Here is an 18,241-nt window from a genome sequence, read left to right as displayed (position 1 = left end):
CCTCTCAGGTGTTTTCAAGTGCTGAGAGGAAAGGCAGGGCAGGTGGCCAGCAGACCTGGTCGAGGCCTCCTTGCAGGCAGGGGCAATGGAAAGGTGGAGGTGCCTCTGGCTTGTCAACTGTTCGTCTGTTCCACCCCTACCCGGGGCAGTGGGCGTTGTTTTCCTTCTGTTAGGGACAGAGGGGAAAACATCACTGCCCTGAAGGCTCACATAACTTTCTAAGAGGCAGGTATTCAACCAACATTGTAGGGACAAGTCCACCTTAGCACCTTTCCCAAACCCATCCTGGGCAACACTCCAGGCAATTAAGTGCATTCTTGCCTGTGAAGGCCTTACGTGCTTTCACCTTATCTTTTCTAGATTATACTGGCTCATCAGCCTATTTCTTGCAAAAGTGAAACATTCTAACTACAATCCTCTGACCAACTGACGTAAATATATGAAAGCATTTCATAAACTATAAAATACCCAACAAACATATCCTTAATATCATGATGAAAAATTATTTGTCTTTGAACAATTGATGGTTGTTCCTTTTTCTTGCTAAACACGATAGCCGTGTGGCAAGCACTGCTTTGTATGTGTTATCTTATATAGTATCCACAAGAATCCTATGAAGTATTATTATAATTACGATTATTTTTGTGCCCATTTTAGAGATGAAGAAACTGAGGTATTAAATGGCTTTCCTTCCTAGTGTCACAGACCTGGTGGAGTTGGGAGGTCAGAATCAGGAAAAACCAAAAAAACCCACTGCCGTCAAGTTGATCCCGACTCAAAGCAACCCTATAAAGCTGCCTCCAAAGTTCATGCTGGATGCTGCCTGTCACTCAAGCCTTTCCAGGAGAAAGAAGGGAGTTGCTCAAATAAAGTCAGAATCATTAACTTTCAGCACACCCCGTGCATTTGGTGGCCTGTGGGTCACCTGCTAGAGAAATCCTGCATGAGTCACCAAAGAACACATGACTGTACCCTTAGTTCCGTATGGTTTTGCTTCCTGAAACAGCCTTCCTCAAGAGCTGAGCCACCAAATGGATTACGACCAGTTTCAGTTCCGGGAAAGAGGCTAAACCCCATCTAGCCAATGACTGTACCCACACTCCAGCCCTCTGCATGCTAGTGACCCCGTCTAACACCAGCCATAGGTACTTCCTCAAACTGGGAAATGCCTACTCACGAGGGTCCTTATCAACAGCTTTTTTGCAGACTAAACACCTTGAGGGCAGCCCCAGAAAGATCAGGGAGTTAATAGTTACATGAAGACGGTTCTGGAAAACAGCTCATGTGGTAATCCAAACAAATGCAGATAGCATCATAGGTACCTGGTCAGATTCTACGAAAAAAGAAACAAGGATGTTGTCTTGTACTAGCGATTCCTTCCTCCTCCCTCCTCAATTTTTTTTTTTTTTTCAAATCCTGTTTTCCCTTCCCCCATCCTCCCTTATGGTCTTCCATGCTTTTAAAAAAATGTCTGGACTGACCTTATGGCTTACAAAGAGATGGGAATGCAGCCAAACGAGAAACCAAAAGCCCCAACTCTCTGCCTCATTACAGACAGTTTCCCTATTTGAGCACAAATCTCTAGATTAGATAGATGCAGTACCATTGTGCTATTTCTTGGTAAAGAAACCAACCAACATATACTTACAGTTTTCTCACTTAGCACTTAATAAATGTTTGTTGAAGCCCTCTGGCTTCATTTTCTACTTTGATTCACTTTCGCAGTTTTCACAATCGTACTCGTGTCAGAACCTACTTAAATTTCATTGTCCTTATATCTGAAAACTTGTCCTTTTTGGTCTTTTCTATAATTTTCTCTTTCCCTGTAATTCTTTGAGTTACCACATGGCTTAGGGTGTCAAGAGGGCAAGAGACATAACTTCTCTATGCCTCGGTTCCTCCATCTGTGAAATGGCACTGTAACAGTTCTCACTTAAGGATTGACAAAGATAATGCATATAAAATGCCTGGTACAAGGCCCGGTGCATAGTAGCTAGGGCTCAAAACATAACAGCTAAAATCAGTGAACAACAAAAAAGCAAAATCAAACAGGACCTACTAGTTTAGAAGATCTACCTAGGTGGAATTCTATTTACAATGTTTAAAAGTGACATCAAGAAATAAAATCGCCACTTATGTGAAATTTTTTGAATAGGCAAATGTACAGACACCAAGGCATATTAGTAGTTACCAGGGGTAGGAAGGAGAGGGAAAGAAGGAATTATTTGGGGGTGGTGGGTGTGGGGGAAGCCATGAGCTTTATAGGTGATGGAAAAATCTGGAAATGGAGAGTGGGGATGGTTGCACAACATGGTGAACATAATGTCACTGAATAGTACATGTAAAAAATGTTGAAAATGGCAAAAATTTTTGTATGTATATATATATATATATATAAAAAAACCCATTGCGATCGAGTCGATTCTGACTCATAGCGACCCTATTGGACAGAGTAGTACTGCTCCACAGGGTTTCCAAGGAGCAGCTTGTGGATTCAAACTGCCAACCTTTTGGTTAGCAGGTGAGCTCTTATCCACTGTGCCACCAGAGCTCTATATATATATGTACATAAACCAAACCCACTGCCGTCGAGTCGATTCCGACTCATAGCAACCCTATAGGACAGGGTAGAACTGCCCCACAGGGTTTCCAAGGAGCACCTGGAGGATTCAAACTGCTGACCTTTTTGGTTAGCAGCCATAGTTCTTAACCACTATGCCCACCAGGGTATATATATATATATATATATATATATATATATATATATCCCAAAACCCAGTGCCATCAAGTCGATTCCGACTCCTAGTGACCCTACAGGACAGGGTAGAACTGCCCCATAGTTTCCAAGGAGCTATATACTTACCATAATAGCAAAATTAAAAAAAAAAAAAAAAAATCTGAATTAAGAGGGGACAAGATTATCTATTTTGTGGAGTTGACCTGACAATAATTCATGGGCCCATTTTGTGGTGAGAATCCTATGAACCACAACATCCTATAGGCCTGTCGTTCCAATCCAATAAACCAATGCTGTCCATTAGCAAGATCATGTCAGCCATCTACGTGATTTTAAATTTTCTAGTAGCACATTTAAGAGGTACAAATGAAATTAATTTAATAATATACTTTATTACACCCAGTATATGCAAAATATTGCCCCTGGGTGGCACAAATGGTTAAGCTCTTGACTACTAGCTGAAAGATTGATGGTTCGAACCCATCCAGAGGCCAAGTGGATCTGCTTAGGAAGGTAACAGCCGTGAAAACTCCATGGGAGCAGTTCTGCTCTGTACATGTGGGGTCCCCATGAGTCAGAACTGATTCGATAAAAATAACAATCCAAAATATTATCATTTCAACAGGACATCAACCTAAAAAATTATTAAGAAGCTACTTTACATTCTTTTTTCTTACTAAGTCTTCGAAATCTGGTATTTTGCACTTACAGCACTTCTCAGTTTGAATGCCATATTCTCCTCACAAAACCGTGATCTGTATTACTAAAAATTTGCAGTTGGAAATGGAGAATCAAATACCTAAGTTGCTCCAAACATACTTACAAGGTTCCCAAAAGAGTTATTAAATTAAAAAAAAAAAAAATTTTTTTTTTTTTTTACACTGCACTTTGATCTTCAAATTCAAATTAATTAAAATTAAAAGTTCAGTTCAATTCCACTAGCCACATTTCCAGTAGCCACAAATGGCTAGTGGCTATTTTATTGGCCAGCATATTGGTAGACCTTTTTTTTTTTTTACCCACAAGCCCCAAATGGAAAGGTCAGAAAGTTGAATGAAGCATAGCTAATAATGTGAAGTGACTGCTCCCTACTCAAAGGGGAGAATTGGCTTTGCGTTCACTACTTGCATTTAAGTTGCTCAACCTGTAGTTGAAAAATAAGGCAGAGAAAATGAGTTTGAGGGACACAGTTAATCCATTACTTTGCTTTTTCTAACAGGTTTTACTTGGGGTCATTAAATGAATACCTATTCCATGTGACTGGACTACTTAAAAGATTTTACTCCAACAAATCCTTGTTTGCAAAATCAAGAAAACTAAGAGGATTAGATGTTTCCATGTTAGTTAAACTAGGAAAACAGAGTCTCTGCTGTTTATTTTCAAACTTCACTGTGCACAGGAGGAAAAAAATATGGTATGGAATGGAATTCATGTAACAAATGAAAAAGAGGGGGGGGGCAATTTCCTTTGAATCTCTTATGTATCTTTTTCATTTCCCAGCACCAGAACAAGTTTGCAATCATCAAGAACTATCACTTTTATTGTAGAAGTAAGAAAGCAACTAAATTACCCCATATATATTCCTAATTGTTTCATTAGGCTCTATTAAGCCGACTTCTAAATGTCTTATGTAAAGAAAAAGTACATACATTACACAACTGCCGAGCATTACCTTGCCTCATACGGGCGATCTCGGTTAACCAGAGTAACCACAACAGTGGAGTTTCTCAGGACAAAACCAGCGTCAGCATTCACACTCAACCTCAAAAATCAAAGCAAATTCCAGGCAGCACCATAAAACCAAAGTGTTTCAGCACACGATCCAGCACAATAAACCACGTTCTATATTATGTTTTATATTACTGTTAGTAAAAGACCATGATAGGTTGTCCACCAAGCACTGTACAGAGGACATAAGCTCTTTAGGGCAGACACGGTGTCTACTTTGTTTGTTGTCAATCCCAGCATCAAATAATATACTCCCTAGCAAATAGTAGTCGCTCTAGAAATATCTGTTGAATCAGCAAACGAATGAATACATTCTGGGGAACAAAGCAGGGTAGTCTAGAAAGTGGTAAGCAAGATGGCATCATCATCTCTTCCCACACTACCCACATCCCTGTCCCTTGGCTTCTTCCACCCACCCAAGCTCCCTCCCTAACGTAAACTTAATGTGTCAAATCCATTCCGTTCAACACCTGTTCACTAAATGCCCAGCATTTTGCTAAGTACGGTGGGGCAGGGATCCATATGAAGTATGTCGTTGCTGTATACCGTGAGTTCATTCCGACTCATAGCAACCCTGTATGACAGAGTAGAACTGCTCCTAGGCTGTAATCATTATAACAGCAAATCGGCAGGTCTTTTCTTGGCCTTTCAGTTAGCAGCCAAACACTTAACCATTGCACTGCCAGGGCTCCTTATATGAAGTATAATGGAGAGAAATCAGCCATTGAAAACCCTGTGAGGCACAGGTCTACTCTGACACACGTTGGGTCACCAGGAGCCAGGTCTATAGGACAACTGATTTTACACATCTTAGAGAAGTAACTGTTTAGGGTTGTTGTCAGGCGCTTTCGAGGCACTTTTGACTCATAGTGAGCCAAGGTACATAGAATAAAAAGCTGCTTGCCCTGTCCTGTGCCATCCTCACAATTGTTGCTATGTTTGAGCCCAATGTTGCAGCCAGTGTGTCAATCCATCTCGTTGAGAGTCTTTCTCTTTTCCACTTATCCTCTACTTTACCAGGCATGATGTCCTTCTCCAGGGACTGTAGGAAGAAGGGCCTGGAAATCTACTTCTAAGAAAATTGGCCAGTGGAAACCTGGTTAGGGAGATGTCACAAAATGACTACCCCCAACCTCCTAATCCTCTACAACGAGTTGAATGTGCAGCTAACTGTAGGTTCCTCTTGTTAAGGTTTGGGGTAAAGAACAGTTAAGTACTGGGCGGTGGGCGGGGGGGGGTCCCTTACCTAAAGAATATGGTGATTCCTAATGGTAAACAGCCTGAAAAGAAGAGGTTCCTCAAACGAGAAATGAGAATCTGGAAGGTGAACTTTGACCACAAGGAAAGGAAAACTATTTGATGGAGCAGGTGCAGAGTAAGACATGGTGACTTTTTGAAATCATACAAGTTGGAGGATGTTCTTGGATAACAGGGGTTAATAACCACCCCATTGCATGGAGATGGGAGGGAGCTAGGCTGAGGGTAGAGGCCCTACCACAAACAAAGATAGAAAAGCCTTAACTTGTTAACCAGAATATCTAGTTCCATATTACTTTCTGTGTTTGTTCCACCACCTCAAGCGTCCTATATCCATCTTGTATTCAAATTTTAAAGCAGAAGCAAAAATCCCAAGGGCAGCAACGTGGACCTAATGGTAATTGGTGAGAGATCTCCAAGGAGAAGGTGACCCTTGGAAACAAAGAAGTCCCAGCTAGGAGGACTAGGCGCTCCTGCCCACTGGCGACTCTCTCTCTACTACCAATTTGGAAGAGCTGAGTTGTCTTTTATAAACATGTTTTTTGGTTTCCTTACAGAAGACATCACATCCACACATGCAGCAGGTAAAAACAAGGTAGTGGTGTCATGGGAAAGAACCCTGATGGGACAGTGTTAAACACCTGTCTGCTAATCAAAAGGCCAGTAAGTAGTTCAAACCCATCAGCCACTCCACGGGAGAAAGATATGGCAGTCTGCCTCTGTAAAGATTTACAGCCTTGGAAATCCTATGGGGCATTTCTACTCTGTCCCTACAGGGAGGCTATGAGTTGAAATAGAGTCGATAGCAATGGATTTGGGGTTTTTGGTTTTTGGTAGCATGATGGGGTTTCTTTGTCTATATAATAGGCATAGTGATACCTTTCTGAGGCAGTTGTGAGAATTAAATGAGTTGGAGGAAAAGGGGCCCTTCTAATTAGGATTGCTAATTAAATTAGGCAGATAAATGGTACTCCCTAAATAAATGTCAGTTACTGGTATTTCTGCAGTTTTCATTTCAGGAAAATAAAAAGGTAAACTTGCAATTCCGAGAAATTATAGTAGTTTGCCCAGGGCCAAGGTGATGAAGCCAGGCCTTAAAATTGGGCCTTCAGCTTCCCTCTGCCACAATGTACCTTGAGTGATACTGTAGTCTCCAAAAAAAAAAAAAAAAATTGCCATTGAGTCTATTCCAACTCATAGCAACCCCATAGGACAGGATAGAACTGCCCCATAGGGTTTCCAAGGAGCAGCTGGTGGATTTGAACTGCCAACCTTTTGGTTAACAGCCGAGCTCTGAACCACTACACCACGAGGGCTCCAAATGTAACCTAGCATCCTATATTTTTGTTAAATATGGCAACCCTAGACCAATAGGAGGAAACCATAGTGGCGCAGCGGTTACAAGTTTAGCTGCTAACTCAAGGCTGTCAGCAGGTGAGTCCAAAGACTTAGAGAGAGAGAATAGCAGCTTCCCTGAGGTTTTCTTATTTAAAAGTCAATGCTTCTCCACCCAGGTATTTTTTCTGGGGCAGTTTACCTTTCAGGATTTAAAGTGTCACAGTTGAATACTCAGAATAAATGGCAAAACCTGGAAGGTCCATAGTACCAGTTGCCATCGATTTAAGCTCATGACAATCCCGTGTGTGTCAGAGCAGAACTGCGCTCCACAGGGTTTGCAATGGCTGAAATTTCAGAAGTAGATTACCAGGCCTTTCTTCCAAGGTACCTTTGAACGGACTTGAAGCTCCAACCTTTTAGTTAGCAGCCAACAGCCTTAACAGTGTGCACCACCTAGGAACTTTGGAAGGTTCTTATATATGTCTAATTCAAGCTGAAGAGTGCTGGTGGCATTGTGGTTAAGAGCTCGGCAGCTAACCAAAAGGATGGCAATTTGAATCTACCAGCCCCTCCTTGGAAACCCTATAGGGCAGTTCCACTCTTTCCTCAAAGAATGACCAATCCTGTCAAAGGGAAGTGCTAAGGGAGCCATGACACTCCCTTAAGAACACTAAAGCATAAAGCATAAAAAAATAAAAAAAATAATAAAAAAAAAGCATAAAGCATAGAGAGGATAAATGGTTTTGTTTCCTAAAGTTACATAGAAGGTCACTGGTCAGGATGACAGCCTTGAAGATTCCCAGGCATGATGCTTTGATGAAGGAGTAAATTTATTTTTACTGCAACTGAGTGCCTCCATTCTCTCTGATGTCCATCAGAGGCAGCTGCCTGGGTTTGTCTTAGGATGTAGCAATGAGTTCCTTACAACTATAAATCATTTTGCAAGAGTTAAGACTCCAAAGAAGGATTCTGTATTTATTGGCCCAAGGGAGGAGATTTCATCATGAGTTTTTAAGAGAAATTGGGTAGGGCAGTAAGCCAGGCTAAAGGGCAACAAGAAGAAGCAATAGTGGAGCTCCACAGGATCTCTCCACGTGAGACAATCTCATAAGTCAATAAGAACTGCCTTGGAATTTTGGCTGACTTGTTTGGTGTTGTGGTTTCTTTCAATCTCTTCTTGTGTATCATCGAAAATTCTGATATTTAATTAATGGTTGCTGGGGAGGATGGGGATATATAGGTCTGACAGCTAAAGGGTAATGGTTTTCTTTTTGACCCAAAACCCACTGCTGTCTAGTCGATTCCTACTCATAGTGACCCTGGAGGACAGAGTAGAACTGCCTCATAAGAGTTTCCAAGGATCGCCTGGTAGATTTGAACTGCCTACCTTTTGGTTAGCAGCCAAAGCACTTAACCATTATGCCACCAGCGTTTCCAGGTTTCTTTTTGAAGTAACGAAAATGTTCTAAAATTGACTGTGGTGGTGTTTGCACCTATATGCGTACATACTAAAATACACTGAATTAGACACTATAAATGGGTCAGTTACATGGTATGTGAATTGTATCTCTATAAGGCTGTTAAAGCTTTGTCTTTGGTATTTAGGAACGTGATAAACATTCTAGAAATACTGTTGTTGTTGTTGTTAGGTGCCATCGAGTCGGTTCCGACTCATAGCGACCCTACATACAACAGAAAGAAACTCTGCCCTGTCCTGTGCCATCCTTATAATCATTTTTATGCTTGAGCTCATTGTTGCAGCCACTGTGTCAACCCACCTCATTGAGGGTCTTCCTCTTTTCCGCTGACCCTCTACTTTGCCAAGCATGATGTCCTTCTCCAGGGACTGATCCCTCCTGTCAACATGTTCAAAGTATGTAAGATGCAATCTCGCCATCCTTGCTTAAGGAGCATTCTGGTTGTACTTCCTCCAAGACAAATTTGTCCGTTCTTTTGGCAGTCCATGGTATATTCAATATTCTTTGCCAACACCACAGTTCAAAGGCGTCATTTCTTCTTCAGTCTTCCTTATTCATTGTCCAGCTTTCACACGCATATGATGTGATTGAAAATACCATGGTTTGGGTCAGGCGCACCTTAGCCTTCAGGGTGACATCTTTGCTTTTCAACACTTTAAAGAGGTCCTTTGCAGCAGATTTGCCCAATGCAATTCGTCATTTGATTTCTTGACTGATGCTTCCATGGCTGATGATTGTAGATCCAAGTAAAGTGAAATCCTTGACAACTTCAATCTTTTCTCTATTTATCATGATGTAGCTCATTCGTCCAGTGGTGAGGATTTTTGTTTTCTTTATGTTGAGGTGCAATCCATACTGAAGGCTGGGGTCTTTGATCTTTATTAGTAAGTGCTTCAAGTCCTCTTCACTTTCAGGAAGCAAGGTAGTGTCATCTGCATAACGCAGGTAGTTAATGAGTCTTCCACCAATCCTGATGCCCCGTTCTTCTTTATACAGTCCAGCTTCTTGGGCTATTTGGTTAGCATACAGATTGAATAAAAATATGGTGAAAGGATACAACCCTGGCACACACCTTTCCTGACTTTAAACCAATCAGAATCCCCTTGTTCTGTCTGAACAACTGCCTTTTGATCTATGTAAAGGTTCCTCATGAGCACAATTAAGTGTTCTGGAATTCCCATTCTCAGCAATGTTATCCATAATTTGTTATGATCCACACAGCCAAATGCCTTTGCATAGTCAATGAAACACAGGTAAACATCCTTCTGGTATTCTGTGCTTTCAGCCAGGATCCATCTGACATCAACAGTGATATCCCTGGTTCCACGGCCTCTTCTGAAACCAGCCTGAATTTCTGGCAGTTCCCTGTCAATATACTGCTGCAGCCATTTTCGAATGATCTTCAGCAAAATTTTACTTGTGTGTTATATTCATGATAACCAAAAAACCAAACCCACTGCCATCAAGTCGATTCTGACTCATAGTGACCCTACAGGAGAGAGTAGAACTGCTCCAAAGGGTTTCCAAGGAATGCATGGTGGATTCGAACTGCTGACCTTTTGGTTAGCAGGTGTAGCTCTTAACCACTATGCCACTAGGGTTTCCAATATTAATGATGTCGTTCTATAATTTCCGCGTTGAGTTGGATCACCCTTCTCAGGAGTAGGCATAAATACAGATCTCTTCCAGTCAGTTGGCCAGGAAGCTGTCTTCCATATTTCTTGGCATAGACAAGTGAGCACCTCCAGTGCTGCATCTGTTTGTTGAAACATCTCAATTGATACTGTCAATTCCTAGAGCCTTGTTTTTCACCAATGCCTTCAGAGCAGCCTGGACTTCTTCCTTCAGTACCATTGGTTCCTGATCATATGCCACCTCTTGAAATGGTTGAACATCAACCAATTCTTTTTGGTATAATGACTCTTTGTATTCCTTCCATCTTCTTTTGATGCTTCCTGCATCGTTGAATATTTTTCCCATAGAATCCTTCACTATTGCAACTTGAGGCTTGAATTTTTTCTTCAGTTCCTTCAGCTTGAGAAGTGCTGAGCGTGTTCTTCCCTTTTGGTTGTCTATCTCCAGCTCTTTGCACATGTCATAATACTTTACTTTGTCTTCTCAAGCTGCCCTTTGAAATCTTCTGTTCAGTTCTTTTACTTCATCATTTCTTCCTTTTACTTTAACTGCTCGACGTCCGAGAGCAAGCTTCAGAGTCTCCTGTAACATCCGTCTTGGTCTTTTCTTTCTTTCCTGTCTTTTCAATGACCTCTTGCTTTCTTCATGGATGATGTCCTTGATGTCAGTCCACAAATCGTCTGGTTTTCTGTCACTAGTGTTTAATGCGTCAAATCTACTCTTCAGATGGTCTCTAAATTCAGGTGGGATATATTCAAGGTCATATTTTGGCTCTTGTGGACTTGCTCTGATTTTCTTCAGTTTCAGCTTGAACTTGCATATGAGCAATTGGTGGTCTGTTCCACAGTCAGCCCCTGGCCTTGTTCTGACTGATGATATCAAGCTTTTCCATTTTCTCTTTCCACAGATGTAGTCAATTTGATTCTTGTAAGTTCCATCTGGTGGGGTCCATGTGTATAGTCACCATTTATGTTGGTGAAAGAAGGTATTTCCAATGAAGAAGTCGTTCGTCTTGCAAAATTCCATCATTCAATCTCTGGCATTGTTTCTATCACCAAGGCCATATTTTCCAACTACCAATCCTTCTTGTTTCCAACTTTCACATTCCAATCACAAGTAATTATCAATGCATCCTGACTGTCTGTTCGATCAATTTCAGACTGCAGCAGCTGATAAAAATCTTCTATTTCTTCATCTTTGGCCTTAGTGGTTGGTGCATAAATTTGAATAACAGTCGTATTAACTGGTCTTCCTTGTAGCTGTATGGATATTATACTATCACTGACAGTGTTGTACTTCAGGATAGACCTTGAAATCTTCTTTTTGATGATGAATGCAACGCCAGTCCTCTTCAAGTTTTCATTCCCAGCATAGTAGACTATATGATTGTCTGATTCAAAATGGCCAATACCAGTTCATTTTAGCTCACTAATGCCTAGGATATCCATGTTTATGCATTTCACTTCATTTTTGATGATTTCCAGTTTTCCTAGATTCATACTTCGTACATTCCAGGTCCCGATTTTTGATGGATGTTTCCAGCTCTTTCTTCTCATTTTCAGTTGTGCCGCATCAGCAAGTGAAGGTCCCGAAAGCTTTAACTCCATCCACGTCATTCAGGTCAACTCTACTTTGAGGAGGCAGCTTTTCCCCAGTTACCTTTTGAGTGCCTTCCAACCTGGGTGCTCATCTTCCAGCACTATATCAGACAATGTTCCGCTGCTATTCATAAGGTTTTCACTGGCTAATGCTTTTCAGAAGTAGACTGCCGGGTCCTTCCTCCTAGTCTGTCTTAGTCTGGAAGCTCAGCTGAAACCTGTGCTCCGTGGGTGGCCCTGCTGGTATCTGAATACCGGTGGCATAGCTTCCAGCATCACAGCAACACGCAAGCCCCCACAGTACAGCAAACTGACAGACACGTAGGGGCCAGAAACACTAATGAAGTCTAAATGTCTGCAGGGGCAGGGAAAGCAATGCATATGAGAGAAGCAGCTGCTTTCTTTTCTTTTTTTCCTGCTTTTAAGAGACATAAGGCCAACAAAATTTTCATTTTCCTCTTATCTGTATTTTTAGCATAAAACAGCAGCTCAAATGGCTTCTGACCTTTGTGCTTGCTAATAAGGGGTTTCCCCAACCGCAGGGGGCAGAAGCAGGCCATCCACACCCAGCACTGGCTAGTGATTGCCAGTTACTGACAAGGCTTTGGTTTTTGTGACAAGACAGAAATCTAGATGTGTGCGTGTGTGAGACAGAGTAGGTGTGTACACTGTCTTAAATTTTAAATGTGGCTAACCAATTTTTAAAGATTGGATGTGATAACACACATCTTCTTGTGAACCTCATTTTACCTGTGAACTGTGTGAAATTTCAAATCTAGGGTCTCTAAGCAAGCCTAGTAGCGGTCCCCCTTATCCAAGCAAGGGCTCTGGTCTCCACCTTTAGACATACTGCCTCACATGGTGAATGACATTGTAAGTGACATATCAGCACTTAATTGTGATTTTCTTAAAAAGCAACAGCATCTGGGAGCAAGAAAATAAATCTGGGGGCAGAAAATCAAACCAAAACCAAACCCGTTGCCTTTGGGTTGATTCCAACTCTTATCAACCCCATAAGACCAGGGTACAACTGTCCCATAGGGTTTCCAAGGAGCGACTGGTGGATTTGAACTGGCACCATTTTGGTTAGCAGCCAAACGCTTAACCGCTGGGCCACCAGGGCAGATAGGTGGGGTAATTTCATGATTATCTTGACATGTGATGGGTTCTCCCTGGAATGACAGAGAAGGGCTTCCCAGAGGGGTAGGCATTGGAATGGAGTTCTCTAGCTAGAGAAGAAGGCACAGGAAACACAGAGGCAGAAAGAGTATGTACTATTCAGGAGCCAGCAAGAATCTGGTGGGACACACCGTGGGGAATGAAAAACTATTGTCATGGAACACTTTATGTAAAAACTATTGAACGGGAAACTAATTCGCTCTGTAAAGTTTCACCTAACGCACAATAAAAAAAAATTAAAAAAAAAAAAAAAGCATTTGGTTGGAGGTAAAACTCTGTGGAAACTGAATCTCTCCAAGTTAAAATATATTTTGGATGCCCAGGAGAGATTCACTAAGGTGATTTCAGAGCGATTCATTTCCAAATATTATGTTTTATAATTCAGTGTGTTCATAAATAACGTGTGTGCTCATAAATAAAGCGGTGCTATGCTCGTTCTTAATAGGTATCAAGAACTCTACCAATTTCCAGAATTCCAGTATTTCCCAGCCAGATTTCAAACGCAGAATCTTTGACCTTTGCTTAAACGATCGTTTTTTTCTTTTTTCTCATAACCTTTAATCTTTTTTGTTGTTCTTCTTCACTGGACTGAGTAGATTTCAATTATCAGTACGACAAAAACTAGCTTTGATGCAGAGTACAAGAGAAGCATTAAATTATTTTTCACAATCATTAACTTATTTTCCTCTTATTTATATCACTCTGTATCACACTTACTTTTTTTTTGGTAATGCATGGTTGGATTGTATCACTTAAAAGTGTTTTTCTGAAGGTTTCTTTCACACTTGTGAAGTAATTAATACAAAGTTTGTGAATTAACATTCTCTTACCTCTCTAAACCAGAAACCAAACCAGCTGCCACTGAGTCAAGTCCGACTCAGGGCAATCCTTAACCTGGCATAAAAAAGAATCAGTTCTCTTTTCAGACCTGTGTAAAAATGCAGATTCCCAGGCTTCGCGCCCAGAGACTCCCAGTCTGCCGGCCGGGGATGGGGAATCCAGATATTTCATGAGAGCCTGGCATGATTCGGATGCAGAGGCTCAGGCTGCACACACTTTGAGAAGCCCCGCTTCTTTGTGTCAACACCAAAATGGCGTTCCAAACCTCAGCTATGTCCACCAACCTCTTCATCCAATTTAGTATCAATGAAAACAATCTGGGGCATACTTTATTATAAAAACATTAAGTAATTGGTTATTCAATGGGCCGATTTCATAAATAAAAGCATTAAACAATACCTGACTGGAAGACAGAGACCCATGCAAAACCACTTGAGATGTACCAGAAATACTGATAAATATATATTCCCTACCGAGCCAAAGGAAACCCTGGTGGTGTAGCGGTTAAGATCTACAGCTGCTAACCAAAAAGTCGGCAGTTTGAATCCACCAGGCGCACCTTGGAAACCCTATGGGGCAGATCTACTCTGTCCTATAGGGTCACTGAGTTGGAACTGACTTAATGGCAACGGGTTTGGCTTTTTGGTTACCAATCCAAATTAGGAGCCCTAGTGACACAGTGGTTAAGCAATTGGCTGCTAACAGAAAAGTTGGTGGTTTGAACTCACTAGCCACTCAGAGGGAGAAAGATCCGGCAGTCTGCTCCTGTAAAGATTTACAGGCTTGGAAATCCTATATGGCAGTTCTACTCTGTCCAGTAGTGTGGCTATGAGTCGAAATCAGCTCAATGCAATGGGTTTTTATTTTTCGTTTTTAACCAATCCAAAGGATCCCTGGTGGGGCAACCGTCAAGTGCTCAGCTGCTAACTGAAAGGCTGGTGGTTTGAACCCACCAGCAACTCTGTGGGAGAAAAGGCCTAGTGATCTGCTCCATAAAGATTACAGCCTTGGAAACCGTGTGTGACAGTTCTACTCTGTCCTATAGGGTCACCATGTGTCAAAATCAACTCGATGGCACCTAACACCAACAACAAATCCAAACAAGGGAAACCCTCAAAGAGATGGCTTGACATAATAGCTGAAACAATGGACTCAAACATACGAAAATCATGACGAAGATGGTGCAGGACCAGACATTTTATTCTATTATACATAAGGTTGCCAAGAGTCAGTGCTGACTCAATGGCAACCGACAAGAACAACCAATCCAAAGGAATAATTTAGGAAATCATTTTTTCTCTCCTCCCCTCCCCCACCTACTTCAAATATGAAAAATTCCACTCTGGCCTCTTTTGTTGCCCAGAACTGTGTAAGGGTAAGGAACAGAACAAAGACAGCATATTCTGCTATACTCAGGAATATTTCTCTTGATTTGAAAGTGATAATGGAGAGATGAGGGCTGTTGCACAATGCTTCCCAGATTGGTTCTTCCTGAGATATTTTGTAAAACAGCATGTTCCAGTCTTTCACATCTTCCGTACTAAGAAAATCTGCAAGAAGGGACATTGGACCAGCGTAAGAAAAGTCAAGGCCTTGTGGTACAGCTGTATTTTAGAACTAAGGCCAGAGTAGACTTGAAAGCTATAGTTAAACAGTTACACATATTACTGGTAGGAGTATATAAACTGTCATACCTACCAAACTCCTCTGTCTGGCATCCAAGGCCTTGACTAACTGGACCTCAGCCCTCATCTCACCTCCACTCTCACCTCTCCATCTGTGTGGTATAACTGAACCATTCTCTGTTCCTACATACAATCTGGAGTCCCTGGGTGGTGCAAATGGTTAACATGCTTAGCTGCTAACTGGGAAGTCGGAAGTTCGAGTCCACCTAGGTGCCTCAGAAGAAAGGCCTGACTATCTACTTCCAAAAAATCAGCCATTGAAAACTCTATGGGCGCTGCAACACTGTTCACAATAGCCAAAAGGCGGAAACAGCCAAAACGCCCATCAACAAATGAATGGATAAACAAAATTTAGTTCGTCCATACAATGGCTGACTACTCAACCATAAAGAGAAACGAAGTTTGATACATGACACAACATGGGTAAACCTTGAAAACATGCTGAGTAAAACAAGTCAGTAGCAAAAGGACAAATATTGTATGATTTCATTTACATGAAATAAGCACATACAAAGAAACCAAAGCTTATTAGTGGTTACCAAGGATGGGAGGGAGGGGGATAAGGGGAGTTTTTGCTTAGGGGGCATGGTTATTGATAATGCACAGTTGGAAAGTGATAGCAAGAATGGTTGCACAGCTTGAAGAATATAATCAATATTACCGAATTATTCATGTAGAAATTGTTGAGATAGCATATGTTTTGGTATGTATACTTTCATCATCATGGGGGGGGAACCTAGGGAGTATAGTTCTACTCTGACACACATGGGGTCACCAGGAGTCAAAATGGACTCAATGGCAACTGATTATATGCAACCTTAAGAGCCCTAGTTGCACAGTGGTTAAGAGCTCTGCTGCTAACAAAAAGGTCAGCAGTTCAAATTCACTAGCAGCTCCTTGGAAACCCTATGAGGCAGTTCTACCCTGTCCTATACGGTCGCTACGAGTTGGAATCAACTCGATGGCAATGGGTTTGGGTTTGGTTTATATCTCTGTCTTAGTGCCTTTACTCGTACTGTCTTTGTGGCCTAGAATATTCTTTCTCTAAATTCCATTGTTCCAAATCTTTGCTGTCTTTCCCTGTCATCTCCTTCAATATGTCCTCTAGATTGTTCCCAGACGGGAATTAACCTCTTTCTCCTTTCTATCCCAATACCCTTTCTGTAACACTCTTGTAGCCTTTTACCCCTCTCCAATTTTGTTTTTGATCTTGTATTTATCATTTTCTGTTATTTATTATTTTATTTCACTTATTCTCTTGAAAGCATTAAGGTCAAAGGAATACTATTAATCTCTGTATTCTATCTTTTTTGTCAGACACCACAGGTCGCCTTTGCAATAGCCATTTCCCTCTTCTTTGCTAACAGGGCCCCAAGTTCTCACAGCTAACAGATGGACTGCCTGGTTTCCAAGACCATGAACCTCACCTCTGCACTATTGGGCACCCCTGAGTGCTTAGCACTGAGGTTCTTCAGCAGTTCTTGGAAAGTATCAGTTGGGACAATTGGCTGCATGATTCTGGCTTGGGAAAGGGGAACATCCATCACTAAAGAAACAAGGGAGAAGTATTATTTACTGATTTTTTGCAAAGGAAATTGAAATACATCAATTCCTTAGATTATTTATATTTAACTCTTTTGTCACTATTTTTCTGTTAATTTTTTTTATATATGTAACATGTATTGGTATGCATACAAAGTAATTGAGTGTGCTTAAATTTTTGGTTGGTAAAATGGATCTTGAGAAATATGATCTGGTAATACAAGCCACCAATGAGGCCAAGTAGCACTGTGGCACCACCGATTTGTGGCATGATGATATACCAATGTGACTTACATAAATAATTTCTTGCTGGAGCCTTTCCATTAGGTTACATGGACAACCTCTGGTTTTCCAGATATGACACAGAAAAACCAAAACAAATCCATCAGGGCTCCCTAACTATCACAGGAAAGCCATAATTATCTTTGCAAGCCTTATCTCATAGAAACAAAAGAAAACGTTTATAAAACTAACACATCCAGGAAGTATCACCTAATAGAACGTTCAAGCTACACAATGATGAGATTCCAACTCCGTGTGGTTGAGCTTCACACATTTCAAAAGGGACCACTCACCTTGACGCTAAATGCATTGGAACTGGAATAATGCCTCATCTATAGGGTCGCTATGAGTCGGAATCGACTCCAGAGCACTGGGTTTGGTTTTTGGTTTGGTTCTGAGGTCCAGAGGCACAAAAAGTGGCTGGTATACTGTAATAAAAAATTATTATTATTTTTTTTAATACTGTTAACTCAATGGTAACAAAAGAGTGGCAGAGGAACAAGACATAACCATTCAGGGAATAGGAGCTGGGAGGCCAATTGTTGGTCTCTTGAAGACAGAGAAAGAGAAAGGAGAATTCCTGGGTTTAAAAAAAGAAAAGCGAACCTGGAAGGCATTATGCTGAGTGAAATTAGTCAGAGGCAAAAGGACAAATATTGTATAAGACCAGTATTATGAGATCTCGAGAAATAGTATAAACTGAGAAGAACACATACTTTTGTGGTTATGAGGCGGGGAGGGAGGGAGGGTGGGAGAGGGTTATTTACTGATTAGTTAGTAGATAAGAACTACTTTAGGTGAGAGGAAGGACAATACTCAATACACGAAAGGTCAGTTCAACTGTACTGGACCAAAAGCAAAGAAGTTTCTGGGATAAACTGAATGCTTTAAAGGTCAGCGGAGCAAGGGCGGGGGCTTGGGGACTATGGCTTAAGGGGACTT

At 41.3% G+C, this 18,241-nt stretch overlaps 1 protein-coding gene across 27 annotated transcripts in view; it reads right to left on the bottom strand.

Moving 5' to 3' along the window:
* The window catches only part of RBM47 (RNA binding motif protein 47), a 232,163-nt gene that overhangs the window by 193,232 nt on the left and 20,690 nt on the right, over positions 1 to 18,241 (bottom strand). For 4 of the 27 annotated variants that reach the window (XM_064285896.1, XM_064285888.1, XM_064285911.1 and 1 more), the window contains one exon: positions 2 to 166. The exons of 11 other annotated variants lie outside the window; for them this stretch is intronic. Coding sequence is in view for 9 of the 16 variants with exons in the window: in XM_064285888.1 (XP_064141958.1) it covers positions 2 to 166 (165 nt within the window). In the remaining 7 variants the exon portion in view is untranslated. Of the gene's footprint in view, position 1; positions 2,726 to 16,902; positions 17,728 to 18,241 lie in introns of those variants that run through there. 12 more of the 27 variants (XM_064285890.1, XM_064285887.1, XM_064285889.1 and 9 more) reach the window with 7 other exon arrangements.

Source organism: Loxodonta africana, chromosome 5 (assembly GCF_030014295.1).
Source record: "Loxodonta africana isolate mLoxAfr1 chromosome 5, mLoxAfr1.hap2, whole genome shotgun sequence".
Lineage (NCBI taxonomy): Eukaryota > Metazoa > Chordata > Mammalia > Proboscidea > Elephantidae > Loxodonta > Loxodonta africana.
The sequence above is the reverse complement of the archived record's forward strand: the minus strand, read 5'-3'. Positions and strand labels throughout refer to the sequence as shown.